At 43.7% G+C, this 17,583-nt stretch overlaps 1 protein-coding gene across 1 annotated transcript in view; it reads left to right on the forward strand.

Moving 5' to 3' along the window:
* Positions 1–17,583, forward strand: part of XRCC5 (X-ray repair cross complementing 5) — a 93,893-nt gene that overhangs the window by 11,891 nt on the left and 64,419 nt on the right. The window contains exons 4-10 of the mRNA XM_019522646.1: positions 432–480; positions 3,691–3,813; positions 4,690–4,881; positions 8,466–8,580; positions 10,044–10,182; positions 13,438–13,550; positions 17,369–17,431. Of these exons, the coding sequence (XP_019378191.1) occupies positions 432–480; positions 3,691–3,813; positions 4,690–4,881; positions 8,466–8,580; positions 10,044–10,182; positions 13,438–13,550; positions 17,369–17,431 (794 nt within the window). The remainder of the gene's footprint in view (positions 1–431; positions 481–3,690; positions 3,814–4,689; positions 4,882–8,465; positions 8,581–10,043; positions 10,183–13,437; positions 13,551–17,368; positions 17,432–17,583) is intronic.

The following is a 17,583-nucleotide window of genomic DNA, read 5'->3' on the forward strand; positions in this document are numbered from 1 at the left end:
CTGACTGTGTAGGCATCAATGCCACAGTCGCCTAGTTTTTTAATGAGGATGGGGTGGGAGACGGTGTCAAAGGCCTTGCTGAAGTCTAGAAAGACTACGTCCACGGCAACACCTGCGTACCATACATTAGTATGGTATTAACTCTAAATACACTTTATTGGGCCCAATCCTACCCCTGTTTGAATTTTTATATTGACAATCGCATAATTGGGTCCTTGAAACAGTCTTTTCACTTAAGGTGGTAAGGCCGAAGCTGGTATTAACAGGAGGCTCTCCACAGGGAGGATATTGGGAAATTAAAATATGTGTGATTAAAAATAACTTGTCAGCACAAACTGTTTGAATTGCTAAAATTAAGAGCTATAACATGGGAAAGACAGAGCATTTATAACAGTCTTATTCCAAGCATGCTTTTTCTTTAACGCACTTAGTCTTGGATGCGCTTGTGGTGTGCATGGACTTGCTGCAGAATGAAACAGTGTAAGTACTGTCGCCTAGGATCATTTATAGAAGAGGTCTGGTGGGATCTTCAAAGCTGACCTGACTTCTCTTTAATACAGCAACACTGTGTGAATAGAGAAAATGCTGCTTTTTAAAAAAAACCGTACCATGATAATAAGTTTCCAAAAGAACTTATAGGTGAGTCCCTGCCTCTCAAAGAATTAAAGAAAACCCGAGTGTATCAGCTGAGGAGTTGTAGTGAACAGAGGGATGTGTTCATGGGATTGTGCTAGGCACAGATAAAACTTCATCTGGAAAACTGTGTGCAATGCTGGTCACCAGGGTTCATAATAAATTAATACATCTTTGAAGAGGTGGAAAAAAGGTTAGCTAAGATGATGAGTAGGTGGGAACTAGAAGAGCTTGCTCTGTGCAGCCTAGCAGAGCAAAGCCTGAGAGAGGGATGTGATTGTGCCTGTGCAAACATTGGAGTAAACACCTTGCAAGGATAAAAACTACTTGAGCTAAAGGGCAATGTTGGCACGAAACCAAATGGGTATATATTGGTCATGAATGGATTTAAGCTGGAAAGTGAAAGATGATTTCTGCGCAGCAGAGCACTGAGGTTACAGGCAGAAAAGTGGAGGCAAAAAAACAAAGAAAGCCGTAGTTAGTTTTTAGATGAAGTTTGATCTGTTTATGGGGGTGCCAGTAGCAAAAAAGGCCTGGTCTTAATGACCGAAGAGATCCTTTCCAGGTCTGTGTTCCTATGAACAGAAGAGCCTGTCTGCATGGAAAATCATATCAGTATAAACTAAGAAGGGCTTGGGCAAACAGACAAGTTACCCTGAGGTAAAGGGCTTTCCAGCACATCAGCCGCTCTAAGTTAATTGCCCATGTGTGTGCTATTACCCCTGGTAAGTGAAAGCTATCACACGCAGTTTAGCCCTCAGTAAAAGGGGTAAGCCGCTGCAGGTCTGCTTTCACATACTGTGGGATAGGAGCATATGTGTGAGCAGTTTCTGCAAAACGTGCGACACTCGGTAAAGCCCCACCACCTGTACTTGGCAACTCAAGTTTGTTTGAACAGGGGTGAGTGATTATTTGGGCCTGTGGGCCACATAGGGAGTTTTGGTGAGGTGTGGTGAGCCAGGTGAGTACCCACCCCTGTGCAACAACTCACCAAAACTCCCTATGTGGGATGGGGCCGCAGGAGGCTGGTGCCATTCAGGACCGGGAGGGGTGGGCAAGGCTGGGATCCGAGGGCTGGGTTGCGGGGCAGTGAGAATGTGGGTTCAGGCTCAGGGCAGAGCTGTGTTCTGCCCATGTGTCCCTGCGACGGGCACAGGTTCTGTGAGCAGGGACACGCAGGGAGCAGATCATGGTTTTCCCCAGCCCGGCTCTGTGCTGTCACTCCCCAAGATCTGGGGTCCCAGGAGACTGGCCACGTGCTGCGTGGGCTGGGCACTTTGATCACGTCCGCCTGGCAGAGCCCCGGTTCTGGGGGCAAGGATGTGTGCTGAGTGCACTGTGGCTCTGCCCCAGACCTCCCCAAGATCCTTGGGTCTCCCCAGCCCCAGCTGCTCGTCCTGCCCTCGAGCACCTCTTCTGGCCAGCCTGCAGCCCCGTCCTAGCTGCCCAGCCAAGCACCCTGCCTGTGTGGGTCTCACCCCCGGCTGTGGGTGCAGGGCAGACAGGCCAGGGTGCCTGGGCAGCAGGGCTGGGTTTGGCAGCAGCCAGAAGGAGCCACTGACAGGAAGGTGAGTCCGACAGCTGCGCCGCTCCAGCGCCATTGCATGTCCGAGCACACACCATGGCCTGGATTGCTCCGTGTCTGGGCCAGGCAGGGCTAAGGGACCCACCATGGGCCAGGTAAAATGTCTCCATTGGCCAGATCTGGCCCATGGGCCTTATTTTACTCACCCCTGCATTAAACCAATAGAGTTATGCCAGTATAAGTCTGTGTGCAAATGCTCTAGCACAGTGATTCTCAGCTGGGTGCCGGTACATCCTGGGGTGCCTTAACACCTTTCCAAGGGGGCCATGGGTTGCCACATGATGTTAGAGCTCTTAGATGTGTAGATGCGATTCACAAGGTAAACCCAGAGCATATCAAGAAAGCAATCTAGTGGTAAAAACATTGTGACCGGTCGTGGCCTTTCTGAGATCTTTGTAGCTGAAAAAACTGCTGATTTATTTTTCTATAGTGAAAAAAGGAGTGAAAGCTAAATGCTGGCATATTTGTAGGGGTACCTTAAATCTAATGAGGGGTGCCTTGAGTCTAAAAAGGCTGAGAACCACTCCTGTAGTATGAAGGGAGAGCTACACTTTAGTGTTTGTTGTTTTGGAAAGCGTTTAAATAAAAAAAAAAAGGTCATTTGTCTTAGTTTTCATACTTTGTGTTTGTTCTTGTGTAATTGCTGTTCTTACAGTTTGGGTGGAAGTGGTAATGTTTCCAGCTGCTGACTTTACAGAGTCCCCTTCAGGGCTGTATGCTGGGGCTTGATTGCAGTACGTTCCTGGGAGAGCTCCTTGCAGCCAGCCGCCAGGGATGAAATTTGTGCATTTAATTGGAGCATTCTAGCTAATCTTCACTTTCAGGAATCATAGAAAAGTCAGGCTGGAAGGGACCTAAGGAGCTCACATGTAGTCCACCCCCCTTCCTAAGGCAGGATCATCCTTATCTAAACCATCCCATACAAGAGCTCGTCTACCTTATTCCTAAAACTGCATAAGAAAACCTGAGCCTTACTATGAAAGTAGTATGTGTAGCCGTGCTTACACAATTAAAAGGCTACCTTATTCAGCCAGATTATTTTAACGGGAATGGAAGGTCCCCCCAGTACCCACCTAGGTAGAGTCCAACATCAGTTTGTTCCTGAAGTGGAATCAGTCAGGACTTTTACTAAATGCTGAGTACCAGATTTTCACTGGTGTGATCTGAGATCCTTGCATTTACTCCAATATTGCTAAGGCAGCTCAGGATCAGCACCTCAGTTCATTTGGGGGAAAATGTCAGGAAAAGGGCAAAGCAACAAAAACAATAGTAAAGAGGAAGCCGTATTGATTCGATATATTCTTATACTTAAGGGCAGCAAATCTTGTTTGCGGTGGAGATTTTGGTTACCAAGTGTTGGTTCTGCTCTAAAGTTTATTAGGGATACCTTTTACAGCTTTGCAAATAAGGGCTCAGAAGATGATCCAACAGGATATTTTATCTCTGGAAATCTTTTGTTTGTGTTTTCTCAGAGGAAAGAAATATGACAAACAGCACATCGAGGTGTTTACAGACCTCAGCAGTCCCTTCAGTGAGGATCTTCTTGAGGTTATCATTGCCAACTTGAAGAAAACAGGAATCTCGCTACAGTTCTTGTAAGTATGGAAATCACCCCGCATTGTCTTTGCATTACTGCCACCTTACATGACATGCTCCTTTGGCACGTGCTGCTCCCGCAAGTGCAGAGCATATGTACCTACCAAAAGGCAACCGTTGGATACGGTCACGGAGCACAAGGAAACGACAGGATCATATTAGCTAGCATGACGAGCAGCAGTCTGTACACACCAGCGGCCTAATCCTTGGTGTGGGTTTTTGATATGCTTTGTGGAAAGGGTGGGTTTGGAGGAGGACAAGGAGGTAGCTTTGCACGTGTGAATTTTCACAAGGAGTACTGGGGTGAAAATAAGCCATGAAAAATGCAGCTGGAATACCCGGAATATTCGAGAAGGCTTGTGATCTTTTCAGGTGTGGAACAGTGTTGAAAAGTCATTGCTTGAGTCATTTGTAACTGGGCTAGACAAAACAGTAGAGCATATACAGGGAGATGACCTAATAGGCCTTTTTCTTCTATGGCCATTCAGTACTTAATTAACCTAACGGCACAGTTTGAGGTAGAGCAAAAATCATTTTGTCTGGACGCCCTCGTTAAACTCTAACGCAGACTCATACCATGCAAGAGAAATGTTAACTTTATTCATAAATTCACCAGATATTGCAGGCGATTAAAATCCTGCTCAGAACAACAGTTACTGCAGGAATGAGTAATAGCAGCATCGTGAACAGGAGTCTGGGAGGGTCGCTTTTGTTGGGGCTTCAAAGTGACATTTGAAATAGCATTAGACAGAAGCTAGATGGCAGGAATCATTCCAGATGCAATTTCCATCTTTTTTTTGTTTAATCATGCAGCTGGTTGGGTTTTTTTTAGTTAATGAGCAAAACAAATTTACAGCTTCTAATTGTATTCATAGCTTGCCATTTCCAGTGGTGACGGATGAGGATGAAAGTGGGGCTATGGGTGACAGCCCACGTTCTGATACGCGCAGAAGCTCTTTTCCAAGGAAAGGATTAACTGAGCAGCAGAAAGCAGGTATCCGTGTGGTGCAGAAATTGATGTTTGCTTTGGAGGAAGAAGGAGGCCTGGATGAAATTTACACTTTCAGGTAATCTGGAATACTCCCTTTTCAGGGCCTGGGAGGTACATTTCTAATGCAGCACTATTTTCCAGTTGGCAAATCCCCCCTCCCCCCAAACATTTGTGTAACTTGTTGCACATTCAGCCCCTTTCAAGCAGCTTTTTCAGCCAGCTCTCCAGCGGCTTTAGTGCAAAAAACAAGCAACAGAATTATAAGCTTCAATAGGAAATGAATTTTCCTTTATAAATATCACCATTTTCCCTTCACCTTTTGTTCTGCACCATGTTTTAAGAGAGGCATTTCTGTAAATGAGCCTTCAAAATCATAGTGGATATGTGATATTTAAAAGACTCAGAATATATGTGCAGTGCATACAAAACATTTGCAGGTAATGGTAGTCCTGGCTCCCTGTTCTCACACTGGTTGCAGATCAGCTAGCGATTAAGCTCCCACAGACAGATTGTGACTGATTTTGCTTCTTGAAGCCCATGTTTTAATAGCAAACTACTGTGCCATTGTTTTTAACAATAGCCTGTCTTAGTAGTATTCCTAATGCAAGGATTGAAAGATTGCTCTGCATTTGGTGTCTCCACAGTGAAGCAATAAAAATGTATGCATGTCTTTGAAACATTACTGCTAATGATATATCTGAGGTGCTTTTCCCACAGGTGCTTTAAACCTGGAGCAAACTGCCTGTAGTATTCACTCCCAAGGAAACTGTACCTTATAAAAAGTCCTAATCTTAATAACATATGGATCACTCTCTCATGCAGCCTGTAGTTTCATTACTGTAATTATGGAGTGTAAAGTCTTAAGAAAGACATTTTCAATGAGATTAGTGCATCATAACTGGAATGGCAAATGTCCTATTTTAGTTGCAGTGTGCGTGGTAGCAGTGATGGAGTTGGTAGCTTGAGCTTTATATGCTGTTATTCATCTCTCTTTGGTGGGTCGGTCTTCCTCTCACCCTGCTCAGCCCATCGGTTGATATTATTTGGCTGTGGTGACTGTCTAGAGGCTCGGTCACTGCTCCACAAGGCCAAATGGAAAACAGGATCTTTCTGAGCATGGTTTTCTTTTAACACAGGGGTGTCAAGCTCTGCAGGCCAGACCACAGCTGTCCCTACTGTGTAGTGCCTGCAGCCCCGGGTCCAGCCCACGCACCACATGCAGCATATGTCAGCTTCCTGGATGGACATGGCGCATGCTGCCCACAGCACACGGGCTGGACCTTGTACTGCAGGCGGCACAGGGAGCCGGTTCAGAATAGGTGTGAGCTCCATGCGGTGTCCTGCCAGACTGGCACTGTGCACTAGCTCTGGCATGTCCCAGTCTGGACCACCCCCAGAGCCAGCATATAGAGCAGGTCCAGTGGGCTGCCACATGCAGCATGTGCCATGGACTGCCCCCGATGCTGCCTGCAGTCCAGCCCTGAGTGCCGAGGGCAGCGTGCACTGGCCCCTGGGCTCACTGTGCATGTGGACCCTGAGGCCATCATGGGGTGCACACTTCCTAGGGCACGTGGACTGGATCTGGTGCTGCATGTGGCACCGGCCATCTGGGACGCGGGCAGCATGCTGTGCCCCGGAGTGACCCCTGTGCTGCTTGCAGTGCATGGGGCCAGTTCGGTGACCCACGGGCCAGACCACACAGCTCTACGGATCTGGTCCGGCCCATGGGCCATAAGTTTGACATCCTGCTTTAAGACAGTTCAAATGCATGAAGCTGCCTGCATGTATTGAACCTTTCTTTATATATTCTCTCCCTATCATTGTCTGTAAATACAGTGCAGCCCTGTTTGCTGTAGTTAGAGGGTAGATCTGAAATCTGTGGTTCAATGCAGATTTGGCTAACAAATTAAAGCTGTAATGCAATGTAAGTTGTTTAAGAGCCACACATGAGGCTTTAGATTGGTTTAAATTATTTTCCAGCTTTAAGAAGGCAGGCTTGCAAATCTGTTGTGAAAATGTGCCAACCCAGATACAAAGCATACTTTCCTCCTTTTACTGTGCTGCTGATAAAATATTCTAATTCTCCATGAAACTCAATTAGTCACCCCAGCTAGTGAGCAAATAACATTTTATAATTTTGTTTTAGGGATCAATATTAAATTAAATGGGGGAAAAAGCCAAATAGACACAGTGAGGAGGTTTAAAATCTGGCTTTAGGATAAGAAGCACTTAAGCTTGCATATAAATAAGGCAGTATATTTTAGTATATACATGTTCAGTTATGGGCATATGCATATTACAGCATTCAGATAATTATTAGCTTACCAGTGTTGCTAAATTTATAAGCACAAGGTATGCTAATGAACTTGGCCTTCATTGACAGAGTCCTGTTGGGCAGGTAGGTTATTTTTCTTCAAAAAGATGTAGGAAATTAAAGCTAAAGAACACAGGTAATGCAAAATGAAGGTAGAATGAATTCCACCTTAAGGACTGAGAAGTCAAGAAATATGAAAGCCGACTTTAGATGCAGAACTTTAACTCTGCCCCTTGAGGGTTTACAGTGAAATAATTATATAGTCAGGTTCTTAAAGACACCTGCAATTTTGCATTAAATGCTATTTCTGTCTCTCCTTTTCTTGTGCAATAACGTGTCTGTGTCTTCACAGCCAGAAAGTTTATGGAGTTTCCCCCCTCCAAAGAGAGAAATGATACTTGTTATTTATCCACTGCAATGTCTTGGTGGAGACAAGGTCTAGATAGTTTTTCCCGTGGTATAGCTGTGTGAGGTAGACACCATAACCTTCATCCCTGTTTGACTCTGCCTCATTACACTGCTCACATTTGAACTCTACCAGGATTTTACAGCAAGAAAGCTAATGCATATGAGAGACCCGGCTGTACAAACATCCTTTCTGATCACATACAGGCTAGAGGATCATAAACATTCCCTCAGTTGAGTGTTTTCAACCTTACATTTCTAAGGGGTTTTTAAAAAATTTTGGGTACTTGTTTATATATATTCTATGATATATTCATATTTTTTTCATTTTAATATATATTCCTTTCAAGTTATCTTTTGCTTTATGAAAAAATTTGATGTGCTGTTTGCGTTGGATATATTCAGAGCAGCTGCTTTTCTCCTAACTGCTTTACGAAAATAATGGGTGTTCATTAGTACCTAATTAAAAATGTGAAGACTGTTAATTACCAGACAAACAAAATAATGCTAATTGAAGCAGGAATCTATTTTCCCACCTCCAGTCCAGAAAAGCATCTCACCACTGAGAGGTGCCTTTTTGCATTTGGGCTATTCAGCTAGCTAAGTGACTTAATTGGATAAATGTAGCTCATTGCAAAATGCTTCTTAAGTGGCCGTGCAATTTCTCGCTCCCCACAAGCACCGTCTTTAAGCCTAATGTCCTAGGATCATAGAAATTTGAAATGGAAGAGACCTATTAGGTCACATCTCCTCCATTCTCTGCACCTTTTCTATTGAGGTTAGTAGCTGGATTATTGTATATCATTTTTTTGTAGTGCGCCAAGAAACTGAGACCAAAACAGTTGGGCTTCATCACCTCCCTGGAGAGACTCCATCTTCTGCAATGTTTTACTGCAGTTCATCAAAGAGTTCATCTCTGTTTTCTTGATTCTTTAATTTAGAGACAGCCTGGAGCGTCTTTCAATGTTTAAGAAAATTGAAAGAAGACCTATGGCTTGGCCCTGCCAGCTCACTATAGGTTCTAATCTGTCCATAAGGATTGTGGCCTACAAATCAGTAAGTTACTCAAATCACATATTTAAGTGTACCTTGGCAGTAATACAGTCAGATTCACCTACATTTTTTAAAGCAAGCTGAGGAAATTCAATAGGTAAAGCTACATTAAGAAAACACTATGGGGCATATTTTGCATGTGGAAAAGTCAGTAAATGTAAAGTTACGGTTCCCACAGCAACTATAACTTCACCATATTATACACATATGTTAAAGCGCTAAAGTTAACAACATACAAAAAAAGAAAGTAATTCCTACCCACAATATGACGCTTAATTGTATTAAAGTTTATGAGCCCGATTTAGCACGCCGCACTCACATGGACCTTTCCAGTTGGCTGTCAGCAAAATGCTCAGAAATTAATGAAGCTGAATGTTTTCCTAAATCCTCAGTATTGTGGGAGAGGAAGTATGTTTTTGAGAGGCGGGAGGAAGTAATAATAGTATCATCAACTTGAAAGTATGCTTCTGAATATGCCTGTTTTACCTGTTGTTGCCAGTCACATGTATGGTTATTGTAACGTAAAAGACTATTTGAGTATTTTCCCCCTTTTTTCATTTGGTGAAACTTGGCTGTGTTTTTCTTTTAGTGTTTTGGGTGGTCTTGAGTCTAACAAACTTGAGACCCATTGTTGTATGGTCCCAGTCTGCCCTGCCTTCTCTCTGACTTCAGACCGGGGCGGGCAATTGTTTCGGGCAGAGGGCCGCTTACTGAGTTTTGGCAAGCCAGCGAGGACCGCATGACAGGCAGCCAGGGGCAGATATATATTAATTTTCTAAATTTTTTAGGGTCCCCACAGGCCAGATAGAATGGCCTGGCGGGCTGCATTTTGCCCACCCCTGCTTTAGACTAACACGGCCAACTCCCACTCTGTCCTCCGTGCCATCACTGAGATATATCATTGCCTATCTATTGTTTACAAGGCAGGGAGTTACGGGAGTTGTCTGGTTAGCCAGCAAAGCTTGCTTAGTACAAAGCATTTACTCCTATCCTTTATGGGTCTCGTCATATCATTTGCATCTTGTTTCTGCCTTTTTGAAGACTCATAATAGAATGGGCCATTTTCTGCTGCTCTCAGTTAATACAGCAGGTGGGGTATCAGTGACTGGGAAGGTAGGCTGCCTCGGCTTGAAATGCATCCTTCTTTTAACTTGTGGGTATCCCATTGCCTGAGTGCCAGGGCAAAATGGGGAGTACTTAAATAAAGTTTAATTTGCGATTAAACGGATGACTTCAGGTTCATTGTTTGTCCCACCACCTTCAAGAGTAGCTGAAGCAGAAATTCCCACAGTCATTTGGCCACAGCACAGTTGCTTGTTTCAGGTGTTCAGGATTATTTTACTGGTAAGGCTCACCCAGTGCTTGGTTCAGGGAAAAGGTCCTAGGATCTGGTTCTCACATTGAGGTCAGGGCTCAGTCCCAAATGGATTTAAACATTCTTTCTTCTTTTTAATATTGGCACAAAGGTCACAGAGGAAAAGGTGAAAAAATCCTGGACAGCTGTGGATGCCAAGACCCTGAAAAAAGATGATATTCAAAGAGAAACTGTTTACTGTTTGAATGATGATGATGAAACAGAAATTCAGAAAGAAGACATTATTCAAGGTATGACTGCTTCTGTATTTATTCTCTGAAGGTATTTAAGCCAAAATGTTAGCACTCGGTTCCAAAGACATCTCCATGCTTTTGAAAATCTCATCCTTAGATGGCTAAATATTAATTTAGGATGCACGAGTCTGACTTTGGCCCCAGGCTGTAAACTCTTGTGCACAACTCTTGTGCCATACAGGTGTGGAAAACGCCCGTTTGTGACACTAGCAGAAATAATGACGCTGGGTGAGAACTAGAAGGTAGCCCAGTCTGTGGTCTGTGCCGACCTTGCTCGTGTGGTGCTCAGGCTGCCTCTCCGTTTTGTTTCCATCTGTGAAACCAGATCAAAATACAGCTAAACTCTATCAAATGCTAATGGTAATGTGCATTAGCAATGGGAGAGGAGGCAGTCACTGTGACCGTGAAAGGAAGGGTTGGTGTCCAGGAGACAACCTGTCGCATGTGCTTCCTACCATGAGAGTGCTTGGAATTAGCTTTAATATTTAGACTCGAAGGAGATTTTCTTTAAAGTGGTAGATGGCAAAATGTTCAAAGTGAATAGATTCTTATTTTGCAACATTCAGTTTCTCCTACAATAGTGATAATTCCTTATATCAATAAAGGAATTTAATATACCGTCTGTTTTTTAAAACAATTGAATTGAAATTGTTTCAGGCCTCTGAGTTTCACTGTAAATGTTTTCGGTTGTACAGTCACATTTTGCTGCTTTCTTAAAATGTTTTATTCCCCTTGTTTGTGTTTGAAAGACTCAGACAAATGTGTAAATTGATTAACTATACAAGGGACATAATATAAATGAATATATAGAAAGTGCTGTCAAATGCAGAAACTAGATTAAAAAAAGAGCAAAATATCACTTTTGTCTTTTTCAACCTTGGCAATCGATAGCAGGTAAGACTATTCAGACACTAGGTTTATGTGTGCATTGATTTTTGTCTTTGTAAGCAAAAATAATGTTGTTAGGAGCAAGTTAATAAGTAACATTAATTCAGTGTTCCTTTCTCTAGCTTTCATAACTTTTAAAAATGTTTTTTCTTATAAAACAGATATGCTAGGTAGGGTTCTCGTTGAATTCATCAGTTAAATTGAATTTGTACTGATGCATCACCCTAAATCCAGAACATTTGGAGAAGTTTTCTAGTTCCTTTTATATGCCTATATGTGTTTCAGATGAATGTGTAATTTTTGTGACTTCAGTGAGAGCATGATTGGGCCTTCAATATTATGGATCTGTCCACATATATTTAGTAGAGGGGAGGTAAATTTGCCTTTGATAGTGCTTTTTCTTAGATGGTGTTTTACATGGATTCAGACTCACTTCCTACTTAAGTGGTGTATCTGCGGGGGGGGTTGGTTCATCATTTTAAAGACAGAACAGATTGTGTTGATTCTCTAGTCCAGTGATCCTCAACCTTTTCAGACTTAAGGCACTTCTCCACAATTTTTCTGAATTCACTGGCACCCCATTTCAAAAACTTTTCTCTTTTTTTTTTTTACTACAAAAAATTGATGAAGCCATTCTTCTGTTGCAGAGAACTCAGAAAGACCCAACAGGGCAGAATGGTGTTGACATGGAGGAGTCCATTTGAAATCTCTGAATTTATCTTGTGACTCATGTGTGGGTGTTAGTATTGTGTTGCACCCCTCAGGCACCCTTAAAAGGATCTCATGGCAGTGAAATAGCCACTGGTCTCATCTAATCTCCCATGTAACAGTGAGGTTGCATCTCGCAAGCTGGTATCCTGTGGTTCACCTCAATAGGCTTCTTAGAAAGAGGCTAGGAATCAACAGTGTTCACAGCAACGAACCATAATGTAATGGGATGAAACTCTCATCCCTCTCTCCTCAGCACAGAGCTGCCTGCCTTCTTCCTGAAGTATTTCTGTTCTCCCTTTGCCAAAGTCCTGATCACCCGAGTCTGTGAATGCCCATCAGGTACTTTCTCCAGGCAAAAGTAGTATTAAGCACTTGCAATTTATATTTGATTTTGATATCAAAGTGAGCCAGTGGGACCAGAGATCTTCATTGGATGCCCTGGCATTCAGATCCCGTGAAAGAGCTGCTGATTGCTCTCAGAGATTTTTGAGGAGTCTTCTGTTTAGAGAACTTGTCTGAAAACAAGTCTTTCATTCTGCCTCATTCCTCTGCTCCTGTTTGTACAACCCGCTTGAAGACATCATCTCCAGTTTCTGGCAGCAAAGTCAGCTGCACCGCCCCTGACTGTGATGTGCTAGGCAGAACATTATAGTGTCAGGTGCAGAATAAGCGTTGAGAGCAGGTGATACACCTGGGAAACAAAATTTCTGATCTCATGTAAATACTCCTACTAATAGAGTGCAAAGGAGGCTTATACAGAAATATTCACTAGATCAGTGGTGCTCAACCTGCCGCCTGCAAAGCTCTGTCATCTTGCACAGGGGTCTCCCCCTGGGTCCGGAAATTTGGCAGTGGGGGAGTGGTAGCAGTGTTAATAATTTATCTCAGAGCCCCAGCACTTAATGCTGCCACCACTCCCCTGCCATCCAATTTCCAGGCCCTTGAGGAGCCCCATGTTTCCATGTGCCAAATCGTGCCAGTGCGTGGTTGTTCCATGGCTGGATGCAGCATGCAGGATTGGTGTTCAGGGTCACATCGTGGCCATGTCCAGCCTGTGGGGTCGTGCTGGATTGCACCTGGATCCGGCTGCAGACCACTCGTTGCACCTGTGCTACTCCTCCATCCCACAGGGCTGTATAGGTCAAGCACCACTGTCTTGCATCAATGGATTGGTCTCTGTGTAGAAGAACTTGGGTTTTTCATGTGGCATCTATCCTTATGGCAGTCTGTTTCCTGGATCTCTTGTGGATTCCTTTCTGTAATTAATCTCCTCTTGATTTGTGTTGCTTTCTTGCCGCTCTGTTTGCAAGGAGCGCTTGCAGCCTGCTCCCTGAGTCCTGTTTTATGAGTATAACTCGCTGGGCAGGGTGTTCACTTTTCTTTTTTTGCTATCCTGGTATCTGCTAAGGTAACTACATTATGCAAAGCAGTGCACAAGGAGCGTAACTGCTGTTTATGATCTGCAAAATGTGTCTATGGGGTGTGTGGTTTTTTTTGTTAACAGGAAAAAGTAATTTGATGTAAATTTCCGAGTGCGGTGTACAGAGTATAGCTGTGGGGCGTGCATGCATTGTTAAAATATGCAGAGAGCTAATTGCAGTGTAAGAAATATAGGCCCATATGCTTACCAGATGCTCTTCTCTTGTTCTCCAGGGTTCCGCTATGGGAGTGATATAGTTCCTTTCTCTAAAGTGGATGAAGAGCAAATGAAATACAAAACTGAAGCAAAGTGTTTTTCTGTTTTGGGATTCAGCAGATCGTCTCTGGTGCAGTATTAACTATCTTCCCCTTTTTGTTTCTGGATACCTGTCAAGTATTGACTTCAAATCAAATTCACTAAGGGACAAAGGTGCCACCAGTGAATGGGTGCCCTTTGGAGGGCAGCTGCAGTGAGGTATAGGTATGCAGATTTACTTTGTTTGCTGTGTCCTGTAGAGCTGGGCATTGCATACATCATTTTGAAGGGCAAAGTTTGTGGGCATGGCTACCAGGCGCATGGTTGTAGGGACCCATTTGTTGCAAATCATTTTTGTTCAGGGACCATGTCCCCACGAGCAGGAACACGCACTTTGTGGCACCTCAGAGGCTTTTGAGGTGCTGCAAAATGCAGAGGGCACACATGAATAGGTTCTCCGTGCTGCATATTTGCAGTGTGGAGGCAAAATTAGATACTGCAAAATCCTGGTATCTAAAATAAGTGCAGAGAAAAAAAGTGGGGTGGCACATGTAGCAGCCTGGATCGCTGCCGCTGCAGTCCTGGGAAGCCCCCAGGGCCCCAGGCCCAGGTACTGGCCCCAGCCTTCCCTACCCCACCTGGCGCAGTTTGCCACGCGCCAGAGCGTGCATGCAGGGGCATTCCCTGCGGACAACTAGCAGTGGCACATATTTGTGCCGAGGAAACACAAACACGCACTCATGGGGATGCTCCCAGAGGTTGCACACACGTTAGAATCCTAATTTTAACCCAGCGCTGAAGTAGCGGCTTCCCTGCTTCCCCATCCTTCACTGAGGGGAGAAGGTAGAGTCCATCTTCCCCAGTCCCTGCAAAGCTGCCTGCACAGTGCACTCCGGACACGTGCAGATCTGAACTCATTTCACCCTCCACTGCTAATACAAGAAACCCGTCAATATTTAAAACCTCTGGGAAACTAATTGTCTTAATTGCAAAGCCCATACAGTTTTATTTTGTGAGCTAGTTTTCCTCTTGTCCTGGGTAAAATATCAGCATTTAAACATAATGATCAGTTCTCAGAATTAGGATCCAGAGTAGGAAGTGGAGGACAAATGGCATCTCTCTTGTTAAAGGAGGTACATACATTCCTAAAAATCTGCTGTCTCTCTCTGATGTAAATATTGTTGTTCTATTGGAAGTGACCTTTTTGGCACCCGTTACCATGGTATTTAAAAGCTATATGAGGCTTAAGAAGAGAGATCTAGTATGTCACCAAGAGAAACCAAACATCGGTTGGTTTTTTCCTATCTACACCTTGGCCAGGATATGATTGTTGGGGAAGGCCGGGGTGAAGAGATGTCTCGTGGCCCTTTTTGAAAGTGAAATATATGAGGAAAAACATGTGCAGACATGAACGAGCTGTTCAGTTCGCTTGCAGATTTTAAGTTAGCGTGCTGGTCTTTTTCCAGGATGCAGCAGAGGGTGGCTGTGGGCATCTGCTCATCCCCTTCAGGCCTGCAGGGCCCAGTTAGTTCACTCCTCTTCTTCACCATCTATCGTTGAGACCCTTAGGCTAAATCGTGGTACCAATCTACGGTGCTCCTGGCATGCAGAAGGCAGCCAACTCTTCCTCCCCACCTCACTGAACTTCCCAGATGTGCCAGTGCCTGGAGAAATTAGGGACCTGAACAAAAAGTAGCAGGATTATCTATCAGCTATCATCAGGAAAGCCAGAAGTGTTGCTACTGGGCAGAGGGAAATGCATGGAGCAGCTGACAGAGGTTGTAGCCATCCCTTGGCTGAGGGCATTTGTCCCTGCGTTGTGTAGGTGGTGCACTGCCTCTGGATGCTGCTAGATGTGTGACAGTAGTGGAGCAAAACATCTGTATTAACCAATAGATTTTGCCCTTTTCTGTCTGCTGAGGGCCTACTAAAATAGCCTGTGCCTTAATTGCTCCTTGATTGGATTACTGTAACGTGGTCTGATCATGAGGGCACCCAGCTGGTAAATCGCAGTGATCGACTGGAGATGTGACAGACCAACCAGAAGTTATCATGCTAGCGCTTCACAAAGTACACACATTGAGCTCAGAGCTGATATGCAATTCAGGATTTTGGCCCTCATTTTTAGTGCCCTTAATGGGCTGGGGCCTGTCCCCCAAACAAGGGCTGGGTTTAGCAAAGGGTACAACAGGTGTCCGAGTGCAGGGTCTCTGTACAGCAGCATAAGGGGAGTTTTTCAGACGCGTGAAATTAGCCTGTATCTGACTTGTGTCTTCAGTACACAGTGTAAGACAGCTCGCCACACATGCATTTTCCTACCCAGTGGGCAGATCTCTTATTTCCACTAAAAGTCTGACCTTCATAAAAAGAAACCACCAGAGGAAAATAGGTTAGGAGAGTCATCATTCTCTTTGTAATCAACCTTTGTGCTAAGACACAGTTTTTCACCGTTGCCGAGATAGTATAATAGATGCTCAAGCATGCTCAAAGTGGGAAGGCTTTTAACACACACCAACATCCCTTAAAGAATAAAGAAAAAAATGTTTTTGCATAGTTACAGGGCACAACACCGTGGTGGTATTTTTGGCCATTCCTAAAGAAGGCAACTTTTCTGCCAGGGGAGCTCATGTTCTGTGACGATAACATGCGCACTGGTCAAACCAACATGCCCAGGATAAAATAAGTCCGTTGCTTATTGTACTGCGCTTAGTAGAATAGCACAGCTCTATTGAATAGATAAAATGTCAAGAAGCAAAGACTGGGAAATGCAACCTTTTGCTCTTTTCCTGATGTTTGCTGCTCAGAGTTATCCTCCTAACATTATTCAAATGTATTTTTATATTGTTTGTAAAAAGAAAACATTCGAGAAAAGATAATTTATTATTAACCACAGAAACTGGAGCAGATCCAAATACATAATTAAAGAGGGAATAAAACTATCTCATGTTATTTTTCTCAGTATACTGGAGCTGCTTTTTCAGTTACTTGCATCCCTCAGGAAAGAAGATCATAAGGCCATACATTATATAAAATTTTGATTTTTTTTTTATTAATAAGCAGTACCATGTAGATGAAGAAATCTAACTTAGGAAGACACTGAGGGTGCATTATTAGGCAAATAAAGGAATGTCATGACACATGTATCCAGATATTTATTAGGCGTGCACCGATAAAGAGTTTTTTGGCCGATACTGCTGGCTGATTATTAACCAGCTGCATCAGCTGATACTGATCTGATTGCCTATATGCAGCCCGGTAGCTTGGAGAGCAGCGTCTGGTGGGTAAGTCTTCTGGGGAAGGAAAGGCATGGGGAGTGCAGATTGAGGCTCCCACGGTGAGAGAGGGAATGGTGCTGGGGCAGGGACAGGAGCAGGCGCTGCCCTGCTGGGGTAGGGTGGGGCACGGGTTGGAGCCATGGGCGGCTTATCTGGGGGTGCAGGGATTCTGCAGCCTTGTTGTCTACAAGTCAGTCGCAGGAATAGATCATTTTACCAAAAAGTACGGAACCAGTTGTACCAGAGTGGCTTCAGCCTTTCCTGATGTTTCTAACGAAGATTAATAATACATATAGATAACCTGTAGATGTCTTCGTAAAAAGACATGTTCCGTGAGACCAATGTTTCATTTATAATTTTCTCATTCATACATATGGAAATAACTGAAATATTTGACAATCCAAGTTTGAGCTCAGATGTGATAAGAAATATGGTGTAGGATGTGAATGCTGAACTTTGTCTCTATCTCAGGATTTGTCTGAACCAGAAGGGCCTTCAATGCTATAGTCACTTTGGCATCTCTTTCTTGGAGATGTAACGTATGCCAGCGTATGCCACTATTTATTGCTTATTATATATATTATTTATTACAATTAAAAATGCAACTAACCCTTTTGGAAATTTGAATTGGTAGATTCGGAGACATCATTATATGGGCAGCCAGGTTCTAAAGGTCTTTGCAGCAAAAGATGATGAGGTGAGATGAAAGTTTTATGTTTCACTATAAACTGAAGTTAATGGTAATGACGGTGACCTCAAAGTTTGAAAGGTCTTTTTTCAACTAATAAACATACTCTTCATAACATAATTTTAAAAAGTCCCAACTCCCACTGATGTCAGTGGAAACTG

Source organism: Gavialis gangeticus, unplaced genomic scaffold (assembly GCF_001723915.1).
Source record: "Gavialis gangeticus isolate Ggan-Ray unplaced genomic scaffold, GavGan_comp1, whole genome shotgun sequence".
Classification (NCBI taxonomy): domain Eukaryota; kingdom Metazoa; phylum Chordata; order Crocodylia; family Gavialidae; genus Gavialis; species Gavialis gangeticus.